The sequence below is a fragment of the Dermacentor variabilis genome, chromosome 5, assembly GCF_050947875.1.
Source record: "Dermacentor variabilis isolate Ectoservices chromosome 5, ASM5094787v1, whole genome shotgun sequence".
Classification (NCBI taxonomy): Eukaryota; Metazoa; Arthropoda; class Arachnida; order Ixodida; family Ixodidae; genus Dermacentor; species Dermacentor variabilis.
This window is the reverse complement of record NC_134572.1, coordinates 6,157,534-6,178,138: the sequence shown is the minus strand read 5'-3', so window position 1 is coordinate 6,178,138 and position 20,605 is coordinate 6,157,534. Positions and strand designations below refer to the sequence as shown.

Here is a 20,605-nt window from a genome sequence, read left to right as displayed (position 1 = left end):
GCCCTTTCACCGCCACGACACTGAACTTCTGGGGAGCAAGGGGGGCTTTGCTCTCTTGGCTTCTTCACTGTGTAGCTTCCAGCACACTCGTGAAGAGAGAAACAGACAGAAAGCCCGGTGTTGTTGCTATAAGTCCGCTCATAGTTGAAGGATGGGAAAAATTTTTCTGGCATGGGATATGCGAAATGACTTCCATTAATAGTGAGGCCATCCTATGATTTGTTTGAAAAGTGTTTCAGGACCCCTTTAAGGGATAAAATGATAATGAATGAAATGAGACATCCATGTAAAAATTATTTACATTCTAGCAGAGATTAGACGGGACAGACGGCTAAACTGGACAATTGGGCTGCTCTGGAGTAATCTTGACCACCTGAGCTGGGGTTCTCCAATAAGCATCCAGAACTTAGTGCATAAATTTTTTGCACTTCACCACTATCGCATTGTGGCTGCTGTAGATTTTGGTTGAGCTTTCAACCTTGGCGGAACACCACCCTGCCGGTTGGATGTATTGGCGTCAGCCGAATACTACACGGAGCATTGAGACTGAGAACTTAAAGGCGCATTTGGCTGGTACGAGACATCGCCAGAGAACTCTGGACAAGACTTTTGCCCTGAACTCAATCTCAAGTAGGCCGAAGACGATGATGAGTGCACGCTCACTGTACATAGGCAGTGATTGTGCTCAGGGGAGTCTACACCACTTGCTAACGATGCCTCATGACTACCAGGTGTGGGTAGTACACACCACATTGCAACCTTATACATACATTACTATAGTGCTTAGACTGAATTCTGTGCTTAGTGCCATGCACATACAACCAGCCAAAAGCATTGCTATTGTCTTCAGCTGTCTCATTGGCATTTCATGATGCTTTCCACTATCCTTTCAATTCTTGACTATTTCCACAGGGGGGTATTTGTGCAAGCTGATACAGCAAAGGCTAATATCTTCAAAGCTCATTTGTTTGTAAGTTTAATAACCCAGACGCAATGCCCGATTCTCTCAGATGCATGCATTAGTCAGCATCAAACCTAATTAATTCGGGAGAATCTACTTATACAGTGCTGCATTATGTCCGCTGAAGAAAGGAATCACAAGGCCAAGTGTCTAGAAAGCAGCGTACTTCCTGGTAACGCATATGGAAGCCTTGTCAGGAGTGCTAAAAGGCAGACTGCAACCCACTCACTCTCTCACACGCATGCACACAGCGAGAGAGTACCGTATTTACACGATTGTAAGTCGACCTCTTCTTTAAATTTTGAAAATCTGAAGTGGGGGGGGGGGGGGGTTGACTTACAATCGAAACCAAAACATGGCACCACAAAAAAAAAAAAAAAAAAAGCGAGACCAGCGGGATATCAGGAGAGCTACAACATAGTTCCAATTTTATGTTTGCTCTACGGCCCCACCCGTAGCTTTCTGCTATCCCGCAGGTTTGTTTGCTTTTCAGAAGGGTTTTTCAACATTTTTGAGAGTATTACAGCGCATGCAGCACTTCTGTGCGGGTGTCGATAGTTCATGGAAGTGCCGCTCTTTCATTTGCTGCGGCACCCTCAGAACAGGGGCGCTTGCGGGGAGTATTGATAGTTCACGGAAGAGCAGACACCGCTCGCGTGTTTCTCTTTCCCTGTAGCTCTTTAGTTTCATGCGTTCGATTTGACTGCCCGCCACATGCTACTTCCGTGCTTCCTCAGGCGTCATGAGTGCTCAGAGTCCAGTAAACATTTGGCGCTCGTTCACAGCGGTGTCGAAGAGGGCTGCCATCCTTTACGCTGAAGAAACAAATGATTGCTCAGCAGGCCGCAAGTTTGATGTTTCTTAATAGGTGGTGCTAGAGTGGTGACGGCAGGGAAGCAAAATTTTCACCTGTCACGGCAAGCGAAGAGGTTTCCGCGGGCCGAAGTCGGGGACGCTTTCCAGAGCTGAAGACCAAGCTCGCGGCGTCAACGCCGAAATGCGTGATCGGTCCTTGCCAGTGACGTGCGACATGGTCATGAGACAAGCCTGGATCTTCGCCTTTTAAGGACCTGCTCCACCGTGAGATGGGTGGCTGGCGACAGAAGACCGCGAACTTACGCCAACCGGACATGTCACAAAAGCTTCCCCGACGGCTTTGTGTGGTAGGGTGCTTTCGGCGTGGACTTATGTATGCAAATGCGGAATTTCGCTGGATGGTGACATGCTTCAGACCGTAGCAGCAATGACGATGGCAGCACTAGTGAGTAGTAGTCCAGTGACCAAGCCAGCTACTAATAAATTTTCGTTATAGAATGTGCCCATGGGTATGCTCTTCTTTTTTCCCTGTTACACGCGATATGGGGGGGCCGACTTACATTCGAGTCAACTCACAATCCTGTATATATATATATATATATATATATATATATATATATATATATATATATATATATATATATATATATATATATATATATAATATATATATACAGGATATATATAAAACAGGAAATATAAATAAGTAAATTTAATGCTTTGATTTTCAATGTAGATATGCTATAGTTCAGGTGATAAGAGGTGACAGTGAAAGCAGCAAGCAAATAAATTTAAATTGGGCTTATCTGCCTCTGCAATAGTAAAAAATGAGGCAGTTGTGCTTTGAATATCATCAGGCTCACCTCCTCCTCTTCCTTCATCTTCTGCAGGCGTCGATCCTCAACTAGACGCTTCGCCCTGAATTTGAAGAAATGAGAATAATTTGCCACATAAGCTTTTATACAAATACTCAGAAGTAGACACAGAAGCTACATTTCCGAATGGACACTTGCTATTACAGTATTTACTTACATAATGATCACACTCGCATAATGATTGCACCCCTGAATTTTGGCGTCAAATTCGATTTTTTTCTTTCCCGTATGATAATCGTATCCCAAACTTGCCGCAGCGATATGTCATGTGCCAAGTCTAGCTAATGATGATCCTGCTTACCCTCTGTCGAATGCTGTCAAATGCTATGCTAACGACTCTTTAAGACATACCAAACAGTCCGCACGCACCGAACAGATTCTTAAGCAGATGCCCCTTTTCATTCCTTTTATCACTTTCCACACTTCCATGAAAAAAAAAAAAGAAGATCTACAACCAAACTTACCTTGGCTTTATTATTTGTAAGCTTTATAATGGTTGTGGTCCACAACAAAAAAAAAAGGCGCCTTTCGATTCCTCTCATCTGCACTTGTGGGCACACAACAAATCGTGAGCAGCAACGAAAGTATCCACATGCACATTGATATGTTAGAAGTCTATCCTATTCATATGCCAACACTTGCAACACAGCTAAGATATTTGCCCGCCCTTAATGGAAATGTGTAGTATTAGATAGTAGTGAAGACAAATGCCGCAGTGTTCGCAGCATGCCCGCCATGTGTTTCTATGTCACTGGCAGCTAAGCGTGCCCATTTCTGCTTCTGCCCCTCAAAGTGGACATGACTACGTTATTGCCTCAAGCTTGCAGATATTAACAATATTATTCATTACCGATACGAAACAAGCTGTTTCAATGCATGTAATGTACTCACGAGCAGAAAAAAAATCGCGTTTGGCACATTCGGTTTGCCCCACCGGCCACCATGTTTGTTTTGGTGTCCCGCACCGTTACAGCGGCAGCCAGAAAATGAAGTGAAAGTGAAGTGATGTTTCATCACATAGCAAATGCGAGATGAAAAAAAAAAATTATTTTCGCAGAAAATTTTACCTGCGAATTGATCGCACTCCTGATTTACATCAATTTCGTAGACAAAAAAAGTATGATCATTATGCGAGTAAATACGGTAAACAATCTGTTCCACAAACGACAGGCCAAATGCACAGTCGCCACTTGAGAAACTATGTAGAGGCAAATATTGAAGATGCAGACAGTTTGGCAGCACACACTGGTCTATTTCTTTGGTGATAGATCTGCTGCATAGAACCTCGCATCTGAACTGTAAACGATTCAATTTTCCCACTCCGGAGAAAGCATGCAAGCATTGCTCCCTGTTGCAACTCACCTCTCGACCCTCTCCTCCAGGGAAGCTGCTGCTGCAGCTGCATCAGGCGGTGTAGTCTCAGCCTGTGAGGCCGACACGCTGGGTGCTGGCTCGAGGGCTACTTCAGTTGGCAAGCTGCCATTGTCACCAACACAGCTAGGTTCCTGGGCACGTGAAAGAGGGTGGAGAATGTACATCTCCATAGGGCGAGCTCAACATATTCACTACGTGGGTCACGGCAGCTGATCCCCCAATGTACAGTGACATTATTGCTAGAAATTAATGGAGAGAAAACATTCTCGTTGCTTCTGATCTGATGCATTGCGGCACCATTCTCTCTGTACCTTCAGAAAGTTTCACAAGAGCACAAGTATCTGTTAATTACTGGCGGATCGCAATGCACTAGAGGAATATGACAAGTGACCCACCGATGGGTCATCATGCACAGGAATCGAGACTTCAAAAAGTGCTTCAGCAGTGAATATACTAGTAATAGTGTAGAGTACATACTTGAGGCCTTTGAATCAATTTATTAAAGAGTACAGCACTGCACTATCATTACTTTGCGATTTAAAGGGCGTGGCGACTATGGGCATGCACAAACAGCCATTGCCGTACACAAAAGCTGTGCACTGAGGTGGCGCCCAAGTGCTTTCTCTTCAAAGTAACTACCACAAAGTGTGGCAGCCCTATCATGAAAAATGCTTTTAAGCATGCGAGACTGGCCAATGTTTTGTGGCCCCGATAGCGGTAAGGTGTCACCTTTCATATTTAACAGGGATAAGCAGGCTAGTTGGTGGTCGTTATTGGAATGCATCATGTAACCGCACAAAAACAAGGGACAAAGAAGGAATACACAAGACAGGCGCGGAACTTCAACTAAGGTTTACTCCGGGAAATCCCACACTTATACAAGTAACATAATCACACTTGCTAATCATCAGACAGCCATCACTCGACGTTGGCATGCGGGCGTGAGTGACACAAATTTGCTTGTAAATATTTGAACTCTTTATCACTCAATGACACTGAAGAGCTGCTTACGCAGCTGCCAGATTGCATTTTTATACAATAAGCATCATAGATTTCTCGGCTCAGTTATGACGCAAACATCTTGAAGACTTTAGTGTCGCGGCACCTAGGCGAGCAATTACGACAGTGGCGACAATGGTCAGCCAGTTTGCCACCCCCCACCAATCCTTCTACTCCTGCGCGGTGCTCCTGCAGTCTGACGTTTAGGCACCGTCCCGTCTGCCCTATGTAGCTATTGCCACAAGAGAGAGGTATCTGGTACACTACCCCTATTCTGCATGGGACGAACCTCTCGACGTGCTTGATACCGCATTCATTTCTTTTGTTCTTACCCTGCACCATGTTGCACATGCCCGCCAGTTTTTTGGGCGCCGTGAAAACCACCGGTATTTCACATTTTTCAGCCACCTTTCTGAGGCGGTGGGAGATTTGGTGGTAATACGGGATGGCAACAGGTCTACGACGTTGCGGCTCTACGCTTGGGCGGAGCTCTGATGGGCCCTGCGCTTCCTTGGCAAGGGTTTCTGGCACCGAGGTGACCATATCATACTGAAATTCTGTGCTGTGCAGTCTTTGCAACTGTAAGAACACGCTATGTTGCATTTCATGCTGGCAGGACTTATCAAGAGCAGCACACAGGCAGTTTTTTGCAATTCCCCTTTTTACAAGCTTCGAATGAGCAGACTGGTAGTTTAAAATACCTTTTTTTGATCGAGGATGATACCTCCAGCACGCATGGGTTCCAGCAATAATAATGAAAATGTCCAGGAACTGCAGGCATCCATGTGAAGGCAACTCAAAGGTGAAACTCAATTCAAACGCGCTTTCTCGGAAAATTTCAAGGACACGCTCTACTGCAGTTGAACCGCCTCCCTCGCCAACCCCTTTCAAAAAAATGGCATAATCGTCAACATATCTAAAAATCTTAGCCGAGTAGGCTGTGTCAATGCGTTCAGCAATTCGCTTGTTACAATATGATAAAAATATGTCACTTAATAAAGGGGCAATACAAGAACCAATGCACACTCCGCGCTTCTGGACGAAGTTCTTTTCTTCGAAATTAACGATGGTCGATGCCAGATAAAAATGAAGAATTTCTAAAAAGTCGTCCACACTTACACCACATGCGTTCTGAAAGGCCACAGGGCCGTAGTCATCAATGGAATCTCTAATGGCACATAGCAATATATATAAAATAGGTGAATGACATCAATGGAAAAAGAAAACAACGGTTCCCTCGAGCCTTCATGATCACGAAGAAATGTGATAAGCTCCTCAGAATTCCTTGTCATGAATGGGTCCTCAAATCTGAGCAAGCGCAAGTGTTTCTGCAGAAACTTAGAGACTGTCCCCTGCCACGTGTCACGTTCCGATACGATGGCTCAGAAAGGAATGCCTTCTTTATGCGTTTTCGCAGAGAAGAAAATGCTAAGCGCTCCGCTCTTCGCACCCTTGATACCCAAACCAAGATTTTTCAGGTTACACCTATCACACAGACCCAACGCTAGCTTCTTTAGCTTAGCGGCAGTGCACGTCTTCATGGAAAAATTTTTTGCTGACAGCTTCCCTCGCTTTCTGACGAAATAATGAATTTGGTAGAACCGTAAAACTACCTTCTTTATCAGAAATCATTAAAGCCAGATCATTCTGCTTGAGGTACTCGACAGTTCGCTTAACATCCCGCTGCTGGTTCTGCTTGGACCGCTTCACTGCTAGTGAGTTTACTCCTTCTGAAATACATAGGCCTTTTTCATCCTCGGGCGCGCGTCTTGCAATGCTCTTGACAATAGATAGGAGTTCGACCGGGGACTCTTTGGGTTGAATACAGAACTTAGGTCCTTTAGATAAGACCGAATACCTGTTCCAGATACCTCTCTCTTGTGGCAATAGCTATATAGGGCAGACGGGACGGTGCCTAAACGTCAGACTGCAGGAGCACCGCGCAGGAGTAGAAGGATTGGCGGGGGGTGGCAAAGTGGCTGACCATTGTCGCCACTGTCGTAATTGCACGCCTAGGTTCCGCGACACTAAAGTCTTGAAGATGTTTGCGTCACAACTCAGCCGAGAAATCTATGAAGCTTATTGTATAAAAATGCAATCTGGCAGCTGCGTAAGCAGCTCTTCAGTGTCACTGAGCGATAAAGAGTTCAAATATTTACAAGCAAGCAAATTTGTGGCACTCACGCCCGCATGCCAACGTCGAGTGATGGCTGGCTGTCTGATGATTTGCAAGTGTGATTATGTTACTTGTATAAATGTGGGATTTCCCGGAGTAAACCTTAGTTGAAGTTCCGCGCCTGTCTTGTGTGTTCCTTCTTTGTCCCTTGTTTTTGTGTGGTTACATGATGCATTCCAATAACGCCTTTCATAAGCCACTGTGGAGCTATGACGTTTAGATGTTTGATAAAGCCATTTTTTTGTAACAATGTATACAAGCTCAATGAACCTGTGAAACAAAAGCATTCAGTGTACTTTTAGGAAGGACTGCAGCATCACAAAAATATGTGTTGCAGTAATAAGCTAACTAATAATATTAAGGGGGGATAGTAGGTACATATGAAAATGTCAGATTTTTCTAACTTCCCCCATGTTTCTCAAAACAAAAAGGTTTAAAAACTTGTGCCCATTTTCCACTACCTAAATGACCTTAAAACAATGCTAGCAGAAAGAAACTATTCACAAGTTGCTCTCGACAAAGCTTATGATGTCGAGTCAAGATTGAAGAGACAGTCGGAACTAGCTAAGAAACAGCCTGACAGGCCGCCAGCCTTTATAACAGAATATTCTAATGCCCTCCCAAACATAAACAACATCCTACGAAAATACCACCCGATATTATCGAGTAACGAGCATCTGAAAAAAGCATTCAAGGATGTACCAATGGTTACCTATCACCGCAACAGAAACTTTAAAGACATGTTAGTGCATGCAAAGGTCAGCCAACATCATTCTCTCATAACAAAAGCATGTCGCCCCAGATGGAAAACCTGCAGGCACTTTCAAAGTGACATTAAAATTAAAAGCACCGCAAATAGTTATACACACGAAGTGAGAACCAGCTTTACAAGTTCGGATATGATCTATATGCTTGAATGTTCCTTCTGTAAAAAAGAATATATCGGTGAAACGGGACAATCAATGAATGTCAGATTAAACAGACATCATGCGGACACATTTAAAAAGCTTCCCAAAGTAGTCGCTGAGCATTTCAACCAATGAGGTCATAACTTTGATGAACTTCAATTCTACATCTTACAGTTAAATGCCCGTTCTGAAAGAGAAAGAAAATACTGAGAATCATACTTTATCCATAAGTTCAATGCGTTGCAGCCAATAGACATAAACGTTTCAAAGGGAGCTATAGAATCAATTTGCTATGCTAAATTTCAAGCTACAGGCAACAACACTTAGCTTGGTTGCTTAGTCTTTTTTTCCCCTCCCTTTCTTCTTCTTTTTTTCTTTTATTTATATAGTATTGATTCCATTTCAGTAATTTCTTTTTTGGTTAGCACTGCTTTCTGACGCTCCTTTTATTATCTCTTTCAGAGACACGATAGCAAACAACCTTAGAGGGGTGCTGTGCGCATGGCCATGTCACCGACCTTGTGCACAGCACTTCTTTATTCTCAACTCTATACCCTCACTGCTAACACATGTTTGGTCGTTGCCGCACCCAGCTGCCTTACCCCCTTTCCCCTTTAGAACCCTACCTATAGATATACTGTGCTGAGGAAGGCATATGTCCCCTTGAAAAAGACAAGTCCACTTGCTGAAACGTTGGCTCCCGCTTTTACCTAGTTCTTGTTTTGCTCATTGTGCTGTTGAAATGTAGCTTGTGCAGCTTTGTCGGCATCATTTTACATGCTTTGTGCGAGTTGGCTGGTCCACATCGCAGTTGCCTGCTGGGCCGTGGTGCAGGCTTTCGCTCAGAAAGCCGGGACAGTAAAGATGTGTTTGGCCTTCCTCTACCCAGCGTTCTGTACTGCACAGCCATTGCTTGTGTTCGAGTACGTATTCAAGCACCCAACAGCCACGCAACGCATGAGCATTCTTGCAACAGCTCAAATCTCGAGCACAACAGGAAGAACTCGCGCCGTGTGAGACGCCTCTCAATCTCGCAAATGATGAGCGAGCAATGCGCTTGGGTGCCTGTGCACAACTGAGAGATCAACAGTTGTGCACGGTCCTTCAATATTTGTCACGTCCGCGCCGCTGCTGCTTTGCTGCCCAGTGCAAGCGTCGTCTGCATAGGCGCTATTTAATAGCTGCTAATAAGAAAAGTAGGCAATTACCTGCCCTGCAGCTTTGCTAAGATTACTTTAAGAGTATACGCTAGGCATTTATAGTCAATCTAGCCAAAGTGAAATTTCGTTGCAGTTGGCCTTTAATTTCCAAAAGCTACACTGCATGTTACAGCTTGTCTTGTCAATGAAGTAAACGGCGTCACATAACTGGCAACAGAAAAAAATAACTGAATTACATTGCGCATTACTGACTTAAAGATAGACCAATTTGCAAAATTACTAAACAGGTGTAATTGATTGTAAGTAATTGATTACGTGTAAATTGTTATGTACAAACCTGGCTCATGGGCATCTATCTCTAAGCATACTGACCTATTAATAGGAGAGAGCATCACATTCAGCAGATTCTTTGATTTATGCTCGAATTTCTTCAGCTGTTCAGTATGTGCCAATGGGTGTGTGCCCAATCTTGGCAAATCATCCAGACAAGGGGTACAGTAAAAAGCCTTAAATTTACATGTATGTGCCAATGTGATGTAAGGAGCATAGAAGTTGTGACATTTGCAGTGCATAAATATAATCGTGTCGCATAGGATGAAGGCAAACAGAAATGTACCCACGCAGCTCCTCAACTTGGGTGACTTTCGAAATGCACTGGCAGTTCCTGGCCCCACGGTGGCCCAAAATCGACAGCTTGGTGCCAATATAGGCAGTGCCATCGTGATTCCTGGTCCAATGATAGCCTAAGGTTCATAAGAGCAGCTTGAGCTTGATGGTACATCACGTCGGAATAATAGCACAAACTTGACACAGAGACAAGACAAGACAAGCCTAAGGCTGCTTGCATGGTGAAAATACTGTATATCAGCTGGGCCATGCTGACGGGGATCCAACGTTGGCTCAGAATACACATGCAGTAAACAATATTAGGACTGCTGTACAACAAGACAGGAATTACTTGGCCGACATTCCTATGACTTGCCAGCATGGATAACTAAGTTGGCTAACAGGCTGCTGTGACAGACCTGGCTGTCATATAAACCTTGCATACAAAAGCTTTTTACCACATTACGACACGATCCGGCTGTCAGTGCAAGATTAAAAAAAAAATTTACTAGTCTATTTTCTAATGTTCCTTCCCAAATTATTTCACTCACCTTGAACACACTGAAGTATTTAGTTAGGTTCCTCTCTCTCTAGGAATTAAATGACAATCGCCACTGCGCAGTAAGTTCGATATATAAAAGTTTTTTTTTGAGCACATGTTTGAGCTTTTGCTGGCGCATGGGTTCACGAATTGTAAGGCATTCCTAAGTGCAGCGACTGGGGGTAGTGGCGATGGCAACGTGGCAATGTCTGTCTCTCTGTCCGGCAGGAATATCAGAAGTAACCCCCTGTCCGCATTTACATCATGAGCCCTTACCTGGAAGAGCTTGTCGATGCGGTGGAGAAGCTCGGGTGGCTCCACGCTGCCCGCAATCACCTCCAGAGGGATGCCATTGCAGCCAATGAAGAAGCTTGATGGCACCACCACAACAGGGTCTAAACATCTCTTGGTCAGGGTAAACACTGCAAATCAGCCTGACTGAGCATGCGCAGATTGCACATACGTGCACATAGGAAAAGGCCTGCTCAATCGATAGCCAAATAGAAGCAAACAATATTTCCGTTTTAGTCACTGCCATGCCACTTTAACTCCCCATCTGCTCCTGAAACATGCCCTACTGTTGGTGCTAGCTGCTACATGCCTAACGTTTTTGCAGCAGCACATTTGAGATTGTACAAGACAACAACTATGAATCACTAGTCCCTCAAAAACAATGACCTGTCTGCATCTGAAGACACTTCTAATTATACTTTCTAATTCAATTAATCTATACAAATCATACTGCAAGCAGAAGATGGACACTTAGGTGGTTGTTGGTGTTGTAGTAGGTGACCTTGTATCAGGATCTCTTCTTTTGTTGTTTGAGACAGCAAAGATATATAGTATAGCCAAATTTCACAAACAGCTGGGTTATTAAAACTTAAGTATTCTACATGTGAAATAGTCAATTTTCTCCCTGTATCCACAATATCTTTTAAAGTTCTGGCATGGAGCTCACATTTTTGGGCAGATTGAAACTTCCCCAAACATTTCAATATACAGCTGCTGACCAATAATTTGGATATGCTTGGTTATTCAGGCCACTTTGCAACACCGTCACTGGCGCCACAGATTTAGGTGCGCAAGGACGTAAAAAAATTTGGCACCTTACAGTGCACTATTCGAAAATTCGGACTCCCACCTGCACGACCACGTGCTAACTTGGCCAACAAGTGGAGCAGAGAGTGATGTTTTTGTTTTGATGTGTCGTAAGCCTGTTTCATGCTTTCTCGAAACTGAAACTAGTGAAGCCTAATCAATCCAGTAGTTATTAGCTGCACCCAAAGCATGGGACAAGCCATGCTACTAAGTTCTAAAGTAACATATTTAACAGGGATAAGTGGGCTAGTTGGTGGTCGTTGCTGGAATGCATCATGTAACCGCACAAGAACAAGGGACAAAGAAGAAACACACAAGACAGGCGCGGCACTTCAACTAAGGTTTACTCCGGGAAATCCCACATTTATACAAGTAACATAATCACTACGGCCCTGTGGCCTTTCAGAACGCATGTGGTGTAAGTGTGGACGACTTTTTAGAAATTCTTCATTTTTATCTGGCATCGACCATCGTTAATTTCGAAGGAAAGAACTTCGTCCAAAAGCGCGGAGTGTGCATTGGTTCTTGTATTGCACCTCTATTAAGTGACATATTTTTATCATATTGTGACAAGCGAATTGCTGAACGCATTGACACAGCCTACTCGGCTAAGATTTTTAGATATGTTGACGATTATGCCATTTTTTTGAAAGGGGTTGAAGAGCGAGGCGGTTCAACCGCAGTAGAGCGTGTTCTTGAAATTTTCCGAGAAAGCGCGTTTTGGTTGAGTTTCACCTTTGAATTGCCTTCACATGGATGCCTGCAGTTCCTGGACATTTTCATTATTATTGCTGGAACCCATGCATGCTGGAGGTATCAGCCTCGATCAAAAAAAGGTATTTTAAACTACCAGTCTGCTCATTCGAAGCTTGTAAAAAGGGGAATTGCAATAAACTGCCTGCGTGCTGCTCTTGATAAGTCCTGCCAGCATGAAATGCAACACAGCGTGTTCTTACAGTTGCAAAGACTGCACAGCGCAGGATTTCAGTATGATATGGTCACCTCGGTGCTAGAAACCCTTGCCAAGGAAGCGCGGGGCCCATCAGAGCTCGCCCAAGCGTAGAGCCGCAACGTCGTAGACCTGTTGCCATCCCGTATTACCACCAAATCTCCCACCGCCTCAAAAAGGTGGCTGAAAAATGTGAAATACCGGTGGTTTTCACGGCGCCCAAAAAACTGGCGGGCATGTGCAACATGGTGCAGGGTAAGAACAAAAGAAATGAATGCGGTATCAAGCACGTCGAGAGGTTCGTCCCATGCAGAATAGGGGTAGTGTACCAGATACCTCTCTCTTGTGGCAATAGCTACATAGGGCAGATGGGACGGTGCCTAAACGTCAGACTGCAGGAGCACCGCGCAGGAGTAGAAGGATTGCCGGGGGGGTGGCAAACTGGCTGACCATTGTCGCCACTGTCGTAATTGCATGCCTAGGTTCCGCGACACTAACGTCTTGAAGATGTTTGCGTCACAACTGAGCCGAGAAATCTATGAAGCTTATTGTATAAAAATGCAATCTGGCAGCTGCGTAAGCAGCTCTTCAGTGTCATTGAGCGATAAAGAGTTCAAATATTTACAAGCAAAATTGTGGCACTCACGCCCGCATGCCAACGTCGAGTGATGGCTGTCTGATGATTAGCAAGTGTGATTATGTTACTTGTATAAATGTGGGATTTCTCGGAGAAAACCTTAGTTGAAGTTCCGCGCCTGTCTTGTGTGTTCCTTCTTTGTCCCTTGTTTTTGTGCGGTTACATGATGCATTCCAATAAGTTCTAAAGGCAGCACACATCTGCTGTTTGTCATGCATGTTCCCTGCGTCCAGCATTTGTTTGTTTATGTTTTAAGTAGCAATGTAATCCTGGTTGAGTTGGTTGATTGCTATCTTTAATTTTTGGTGCTCATTATCATAAGGCTGTTTCAAGTGGCACCAACCCCAACCTTGATGCCTGTGCTGATGGGGGCCGCAATTAAATGAGGGAAGTGCCAGTCAATGACGGTGACGAATAAACCCATCACTGTTCAGCTATTATAGTGCAGTCAACTTATGTTACCAGGGGTTGGAGATTAGGTTGCGTGTACTGACTGTACTTTTGACCATCTGTAGCGACAGCATGAGAATGGTTGAAATACGGACTGACCAAGTCGCAGCCAAATGTGTGCGTGCATGCAGCAATATGTTGACAAGCCTTTTGGCCACTTGCGAAATATAGCGCCACTCATTTTCTGGCAAATATGGCATTTCAGACTTCCAACTGTTTGGACTTCTCAGGTGTTCCTGTCAAGTCCTAATTATCAATTGGTGACTGTTTTCAGTTTGTCCTGATGCTCTCTTTAATGGTGGCCAAGACAGAAAAAAATTAATGTGCACTAGCAAAATTGACGTTTCAGTGAACACAAGTAAGCTGCATCTAAACTGAATATTACCGTCAGTATTTAGCTATCTACTTTTACTAATCAATCACTCTGTAATGAGTAGCATCATACTGTGTTCATCAAAAAAGGATACAGATCTGTGAAAACTGCTGGCATGGCTCGCTGGAAGAATAAAGGGATGGTAAACAAGCATTACATAGTACAGAACAAAAAAATGCAAAAGCAAAGACATGAGCCAATACAGCAGAACTGATTATGGCAACTTTGCATTTGTACAAGACAACTTTTAGTTAAGGCTACTGTTCGCTTTTCTTTTTCCACGAATTGGCACACATTTATAACTGTTTAACAACAAATAAACTTACTATTTTATTTTATTTTGCGACAATATTCCTTCAAGGTTCCTGGCATTATCATTGACTAAGTTTTTTTTTTTATATGTAAATTCTGTGTTATTTTATAGAAATTTCCCACTAGAAACAAATGGGATGTCCACTGACTGCACATTATACAACTTACTGGTGTAAAGGCACCATAGATAATGGAATCCCAGTGGACTTGAGGCAGAACTGTTATGAGGCATATGCAACAATCATACAAAGGGGCCATGCAATTCAGTGGTTTAAATTTGTCAACACTGTTGCCGAGTAATGATGTGATAACTACAGTGAGCAATCACTTTAGATATTCATTAAATGCCACAAATCATTAAGGAAATATTTGCACCACCTAAGTGAGTCATAAAAGAAACAACTAACGATACTTAATTTTTATCCTCCCAAACAACCCATTGCTTCTACTTTCTTTTTTGTGCGAAATTGTGCTCTAGTATTAGTAGTTCTTTTTTGGTCGAAACTGAACATCCAAAAATATATTTGGCACACCATCAGTTTTTAACTGAAAATGTATTGGTCTAATTTTAACCAAATTACAATGCTTTCCACAAGCAAACAAATGGCAGAAAAAGATGGCTATGTGGCTTACACATTCAAGCCTGACAAATACACTACAACAAACAATGCCAAATTGTGGTACCAGAAATGCAACTTCTTGCAACCATCACAGGGCTGACATTCAGGATATTGGTTTTTACCTGCAGATGTGCCACAATGTATGGCGTTATTTTGGAAAACTTACAGTGGCATTGCCATCAAGTGTTAAATTCCAGTTTGCATGATTACTAGCATAGTTGTTAGGCAAATAACCAGCAAGCACTTTTGTTAAATGTGGCTTGCTCTGCTCAGTAAAACTCCCAATGGTAGCTAGTGTTTAATTCGGCCTAGATAGGTTTTCCTATAGCAGATACAGCTGTATCATGTCTTTTATATACAGCTTAAAAATTTTCCCTTGACACAATTTTGTGTGGAATGGGCAAAATATTTATCAAAAAGAGAACAATTGGCACAATAATTCAACTTTAAAGCAAATATAAAGGGTAAACTTAATGGTTTGAGTTAATATCTTATACCCCTGTCACACAGGACGTTTTAATGTGATTAGAACCAAATGGCAATAGCACAGAATGACATTATTTGTGTGCTACACAGCGATATTTAATCCCATTAGAATCGTATGACTCCTACAGTCAAATGAGTTAGAGAAACTCGTTCTGCTTCCCACTCGAAGCGAATGTATACTGTCTACCCCAGGGACAGGGTAACATATGAGATTGATTGTTCGTAATTTGAGAATATTTCATGTACCTTGCATGTTTTAAGGCATCTGTCATTTTAAAGAGACAAAAGCTGTACGACAGGCTGTCAAAAATGTTTTCACTCTCCACCTCAGTGGTGTCTTGCTGCCATCGCTTTACTAGTTGGCCTTACTGTACGAATCAACAAACCGCTTCACCTGCTGCAACTGAGCACCGTCGTCCAGTGCTGCCATGTCAGTCATATTGTTTGTGTTCAATTTATCTGCTTTGACCACTAAGCTGCCTAAGCCTTGTGTGGGCTTATGGTGGCCTGAAATTCTGAAATGGAAGTTTTAGAAGCGTGTTATTTCAGTGAAGCGATGCTCCATGTTTATTTTAAAATAGATTTACTTTTCAGACACTCACACATATCTTGTTTTACTTTTCTTGCCTTTTTTTAATGACTGCCATTGATATAATGACCGAATGACATTTTTCTGTGTAGCACCGCCACGGGTTGAATGGCATTCATTGCACCTAATGTCATTTGAATCTAATGACATTAAATGACAGTGTGATAGGGATATAAGCGACTACAATATGAAATACAAATGCATTGAGCGCTTGCCTGCCAGCTTGAAGCCTGATGGCGACACAGCGAGAACTCTGCAGCTTCGATGAAACAGCCGCATCTTCGTAAGTGGTCCCCATGGCCTTCGACAGTTCATCATTTCCTGGTGATAGGCAGCACATTCATTTGTAAAGAATGCCCCAACAACAAAGTGACGACACTATCATTGAATTTTCTAGAACTTCTCTTCAATGTGCCAGTCTCAGAACTACCAAAGCAAGAAGGGTTAGAAGCCCTGGCTACATCAAAAGCAGCTTTTTCAGCGCACCATTATTAATCTGCTAAGACAAGGGAACCTCGTCATCCCATATTAAGCACCAATGCTTTGTTGCAATAATCACTAACAGGATTTTTTTTTGCCTCGCTCGCTTTTCCATAAAGTCCTGTGCATTATAAGATTGCACAGAACAGGCTTAATTACAGATACGCAGCTCTTTCTTTCATGCAGATTTCAAGTGCTGGAAATGTTTGAAGTACTATGCGCAACTTTCATTCAGTGCAGCGCTTGTTTAAATGGGCCTGAAACACAATTTCTTGAAACTTAGGCAACACACTGGAATGAATGCGATGCTTTTCGATTCACATATACTGGAACAAATTTTGGGGAAAGACCTTTTATACGACTGGAAGCCTTTGAGTACATTTACTTCATTCTCCCCCAACTCATCAGTTCCACTTAGCTGGGGGAGCTGCGCCAACAGCAGTACCCTGCCTATTGTCCCTTTCTTACTTCAGCGATGCACTACACAGCAATGACAAGACAAGTGGGCCACGTTAACAGCTGCCACTAACCAATTTCCCACTTATGGAACGAACAGCATGTATGCATTCTTAAGCTTTTCTTTGAAACTAATTTTTGATCATAGCCAATCCCCCTAATGGCTGGTATCCATGGGCCGTACCGCCGGCTGCTGTTGTGGCATAAGGCCAAAAATAGTGCGGGCCTTGTGGGCCACAGAAGAAAGCAGGCGATCTATTATCCAAGACTGCAAGCTTGCTGCAGCAGAATATTTCTTTGCTTCAATGTACATGGGAGTATTGTCTACAGATCAGGAACATTTTCTTACCATGTCCACACACAAGCGTAATAGTATTTATCTCTGAAAATTTTAGTATAAAACATATAGTTTGTGCATCTGGGCCTTGGCTGTTGCTGACTGTATTGAGGGAAAATGTTGGCACACAAAGTTTTCAATGCCTTTTTAATGGGCAATCTTGGCGACTTTTTGACCATGTCAGGGAAGCAACTGTTTATGGTTTTCCTGTGCCTCATATCATAGACAAGATTGTTCAATTTATAAAATAATGCAGAAATAATCATAAATAAGCAAGAAAGCTCTACACTTAAACTGGACAGGGCAGCCCAGGTACTGCTTCTTGCGATGTCAGCAGTAATGTTGGAACAGGCATGCAGTGAGCATGAAAGCACCAGCACTAAGTTTTAAACTGCCACAAGCTGTAAACTTAATTTAATTGCATGATTCTTCTTGCCAGGAAAGGTAAAACACCATTGCAAAATGAAGATTATAGTGCTGTAAAAACCTTTATGGCAGTAAACACAGATGATTCAGTCTCTCATGGCAAAAGTATAGTTGTAACATTTTGTTTAAACAGGTTTACAAGATGTCATTAACAGGAAATGCTGCTACAGAGCTCTTTTTACAAAAACAGGCCGAAGATCACCAGAGTTGCCCCTTAACACTGCACTGCAATGCAAGGACAGTTTGGAACTGTGTCACAAATTATGAGCAGTCATATAATGTGCAATATCTTTGACAAGTCTTGCATCCAGCCACTGCACACACTTCTGAATCTGTTGTTGAAAACAGTGCAGCCAATGCTTAAGAAGGTTTGTTCTCCCGAAGGCAACGAATGTGAGAGGGCTACAGCTTTTGACTCTCCAGAGCTTTGGGTGCTGTGACACAAACCCAGCTGAATGATCATGCCAAGTGTGGACAGCAGTTATTTGAAAGTTTTGATAAATACTACATATAAAACTGCAATAAGTGGCTGCAGCTTGATGTGTGTCGTGGGGCACATTAAATTTCAGTTCCAATAAAACTCTGGGCCACATATACTAGCACAACAGTTAATTCATACAGTGAACTGTCAATCACATAGGAAAGGGGTGCACTCAGAAGCACAAGTGAGCATTTGGAGAAAGCAAGACAGCAGAAATCATGAAAGCTGAAAAGAGCGCAGCTTTAAACACCAAAACACAGAATTAAGGAGGGACTTAGCAGGAAGAGGCAACTACATGCACTATGAAAGCATTAGAAGGAAGCATATGCTGAACATAACGCATAAAGTATGCACCTAAGAGAAGAAGCATAGAAAGAAATTACAATGATGGCCTCTACATGTAAGGCAAAAGCTCGCATGACAATCTGAACCTTAAGCCTCCCATTACTACCCTGTAGGTCCTTTGTGGCCAACCCATCAACGATTACGTGTCTGATTTAGCAGCTGTACACACCAAAAAGCCAACAGTTCACACTTTTTCCCAGGCAGCTGCTTCCTGGCTGAACATGACTGGAGAGAGTAAAACATCTTTATTAATAATATTTGAATGGCGAGAGCAGTGTGGGAGGAACCATCAGTCCAGGGTCCCTAAGATGATTCTGGCAATGTTTCGAGCCCGTTGTATCACTGCTCGGGGGACCTCGGGAGGTCCGTCGCAGACGGCATCGTCCCACAGCTCTTTGTTGCGTAGGGGGTAAAGGAGAGTTGGCAAGGGAGCAAAGAGGTTTGCAATGCACTCAATCGTGACGTGGAAGATTGTGGGCGAGCTGCCACAGCCAGGGCAATGATCTGCATAACAGTGTGGGTAGAATTTATTGAGAGACGATTAGGAAAAGTTGCGGTTTGTAACTGGCGTAATGCCACTGCTTCCTCCCGCGAGAAGGACAGTGGTGGTGCGGCGTGGGTGCGACGAATGCGTGTATAATGACGGAGTATGTCTTTATAACGTAGCAAGGGATGCCCCCACTCTGAACTAGAGGAACCTTGCCCCAGTTGCCTAGATATCAATGCTAGTTTGTACTTCTGCGCAGAAATTCCGCGTAACATCACAAACATGAACCAAGAATTTCCCTCAGCGCTATTAGAGTTGTTTCTCGGGCTACAGACGACAATCTTTCTGTAAAAATATCACAGAACATCAATTTGAATATCGAGATCAAATGTTGATTTTTTATACTAGTGTCGCAACGTAATAAATGTTACATTCTACGAACACAAAAAAACAGCAGCCTCTTAGAAGTTACAGTTCATTCAAATAAAAGACGACTTGAGAAACAAGTGGGATAATGAAGAAAGGTCGCCATTTTTCTTTTTCTTTGAACGCGTGAACCACGGCGTCGTGAACTGACCGGTGTCCCCACCAGTGAACTTGTGCTCCGAATAGCGCGGCGTACAATAAATGGATCAGCACAATAAGCACAACAGCGACGACAAGCTTTCAAACAACTAAGCTCCTCAGTGAAACGATTCCTTCAATAGCTAGCCGAGTATCCGGCAAGCAGCTGCGGGCGCGGCGACATTATTGAACAGCCACTGTGATGCAATTGCACCGCTTACACAGTGCAAATCATCAGCGCATGCACGCCGGCTAACTGCCAGGAGAGACGGCTACGCGATCTCGCAGCTTACAATAAAATGGCAAAGGTGGCGCCAGACAAAACGACCAAGGCACACAAGTAGTCGACGTGAACGCAAAACGAACGCGCAACTTAACCAGCAAAACACGTCAAATATGAAAGCTTTGGCGCCGACATTGCACATGCCCCGATTCACGTCAGCAGCTTCATATACACAAATAACGTTAAACGACATTGATTACCTTCGATGAACACTAGGAAGAGTTGTTCCTTGGACTTTGCCAGAGCGATTGCCTCTGGAATGGAGCCCTCGAACCACTTCATAGCCGCACACCTGGGGCCGAACGAGGCTTTGGTATAATTAGTGAGTTTTGTTTGTTGATATGACTCAACAGAACCTCGCACACACGACACGATGGCAAAAAATTCAGTAGTCGAGTCTGCGCTGTTTACAACCGAGAACGATGCAGCACGTCATCTACGATCGAACAAACCGAAATAAAGAACGCTTGTGTTCAGTGTTGCCTACCTTTGGAATCATATTCCGCTATACAAGGAACCCCGTGCACCATGACCCCGTGGCGCCCCGTGGCGCCCCGTGGTCCTTTTATAATATGATAGCCGTGACATAATTGCAATTTTTTTTTTGCGCCTGCGACAGTATACAAAAGCATAGCCTTAGAGATTAAGTTTTGCAATGGTGTAACGAGGACTGCGCTATGTACAACAGAGCGACTGAAACATGCAAGTATTCGCACAGAAACAAATATCACAGAACTAGCGCTTTGTGTTCTTTTTCAGTCACGCTGTCGGAGCATAGTTCTAAACACCGTGGTTCTAAATATGAACTAAATAGCA

At 43.4% G+C, this 20,605-nt stretch overlaps 1 protein-coding gene across 1 annotated transcript in view; it reads right to left on the bottom strand.

Annotated features, from left to right (window-relative positions):
• The window catches only part of LOC142582207 (UBX domain-containing protein 4-like), a 66,678-nt gene extending 46,417 nt beyond the window's left edge, over nt 1-20,261 (bottom strand). Inside the window, exons 1-6 of the mRNA XM_075691626.1 lie at nt 19,990-20,261; nt 16,146-16,251; nt 14,018-14,046; nt 10,693-10,811; nt 4,015-4,157; nt 2,641-2,695 (exon numbers count right to left, since the gene is read on the bottom strand). Of these exons, the coding sequence (XP_075547741.1) occupies nt 2,641-2,695; nt 4,015-4,157; nt 10,693-10,811; nt 14,018-14,046; nt 16,146-16,251; nt 19,990-20,071 (534 nt within the window). The 5' untranslated portion in view covers nt 20,072-20,261. The remainder of the gene's footprint in view (nt 1-2,640; nt 2,696-4,014; nt 4,158-10,692; nt 10,812-14,017; nt 14,047-16,145; nt 16,252-19,989) is intronic.
• Nucleotides 20,262-20,605: the final 344 nt, after the last annotated feature.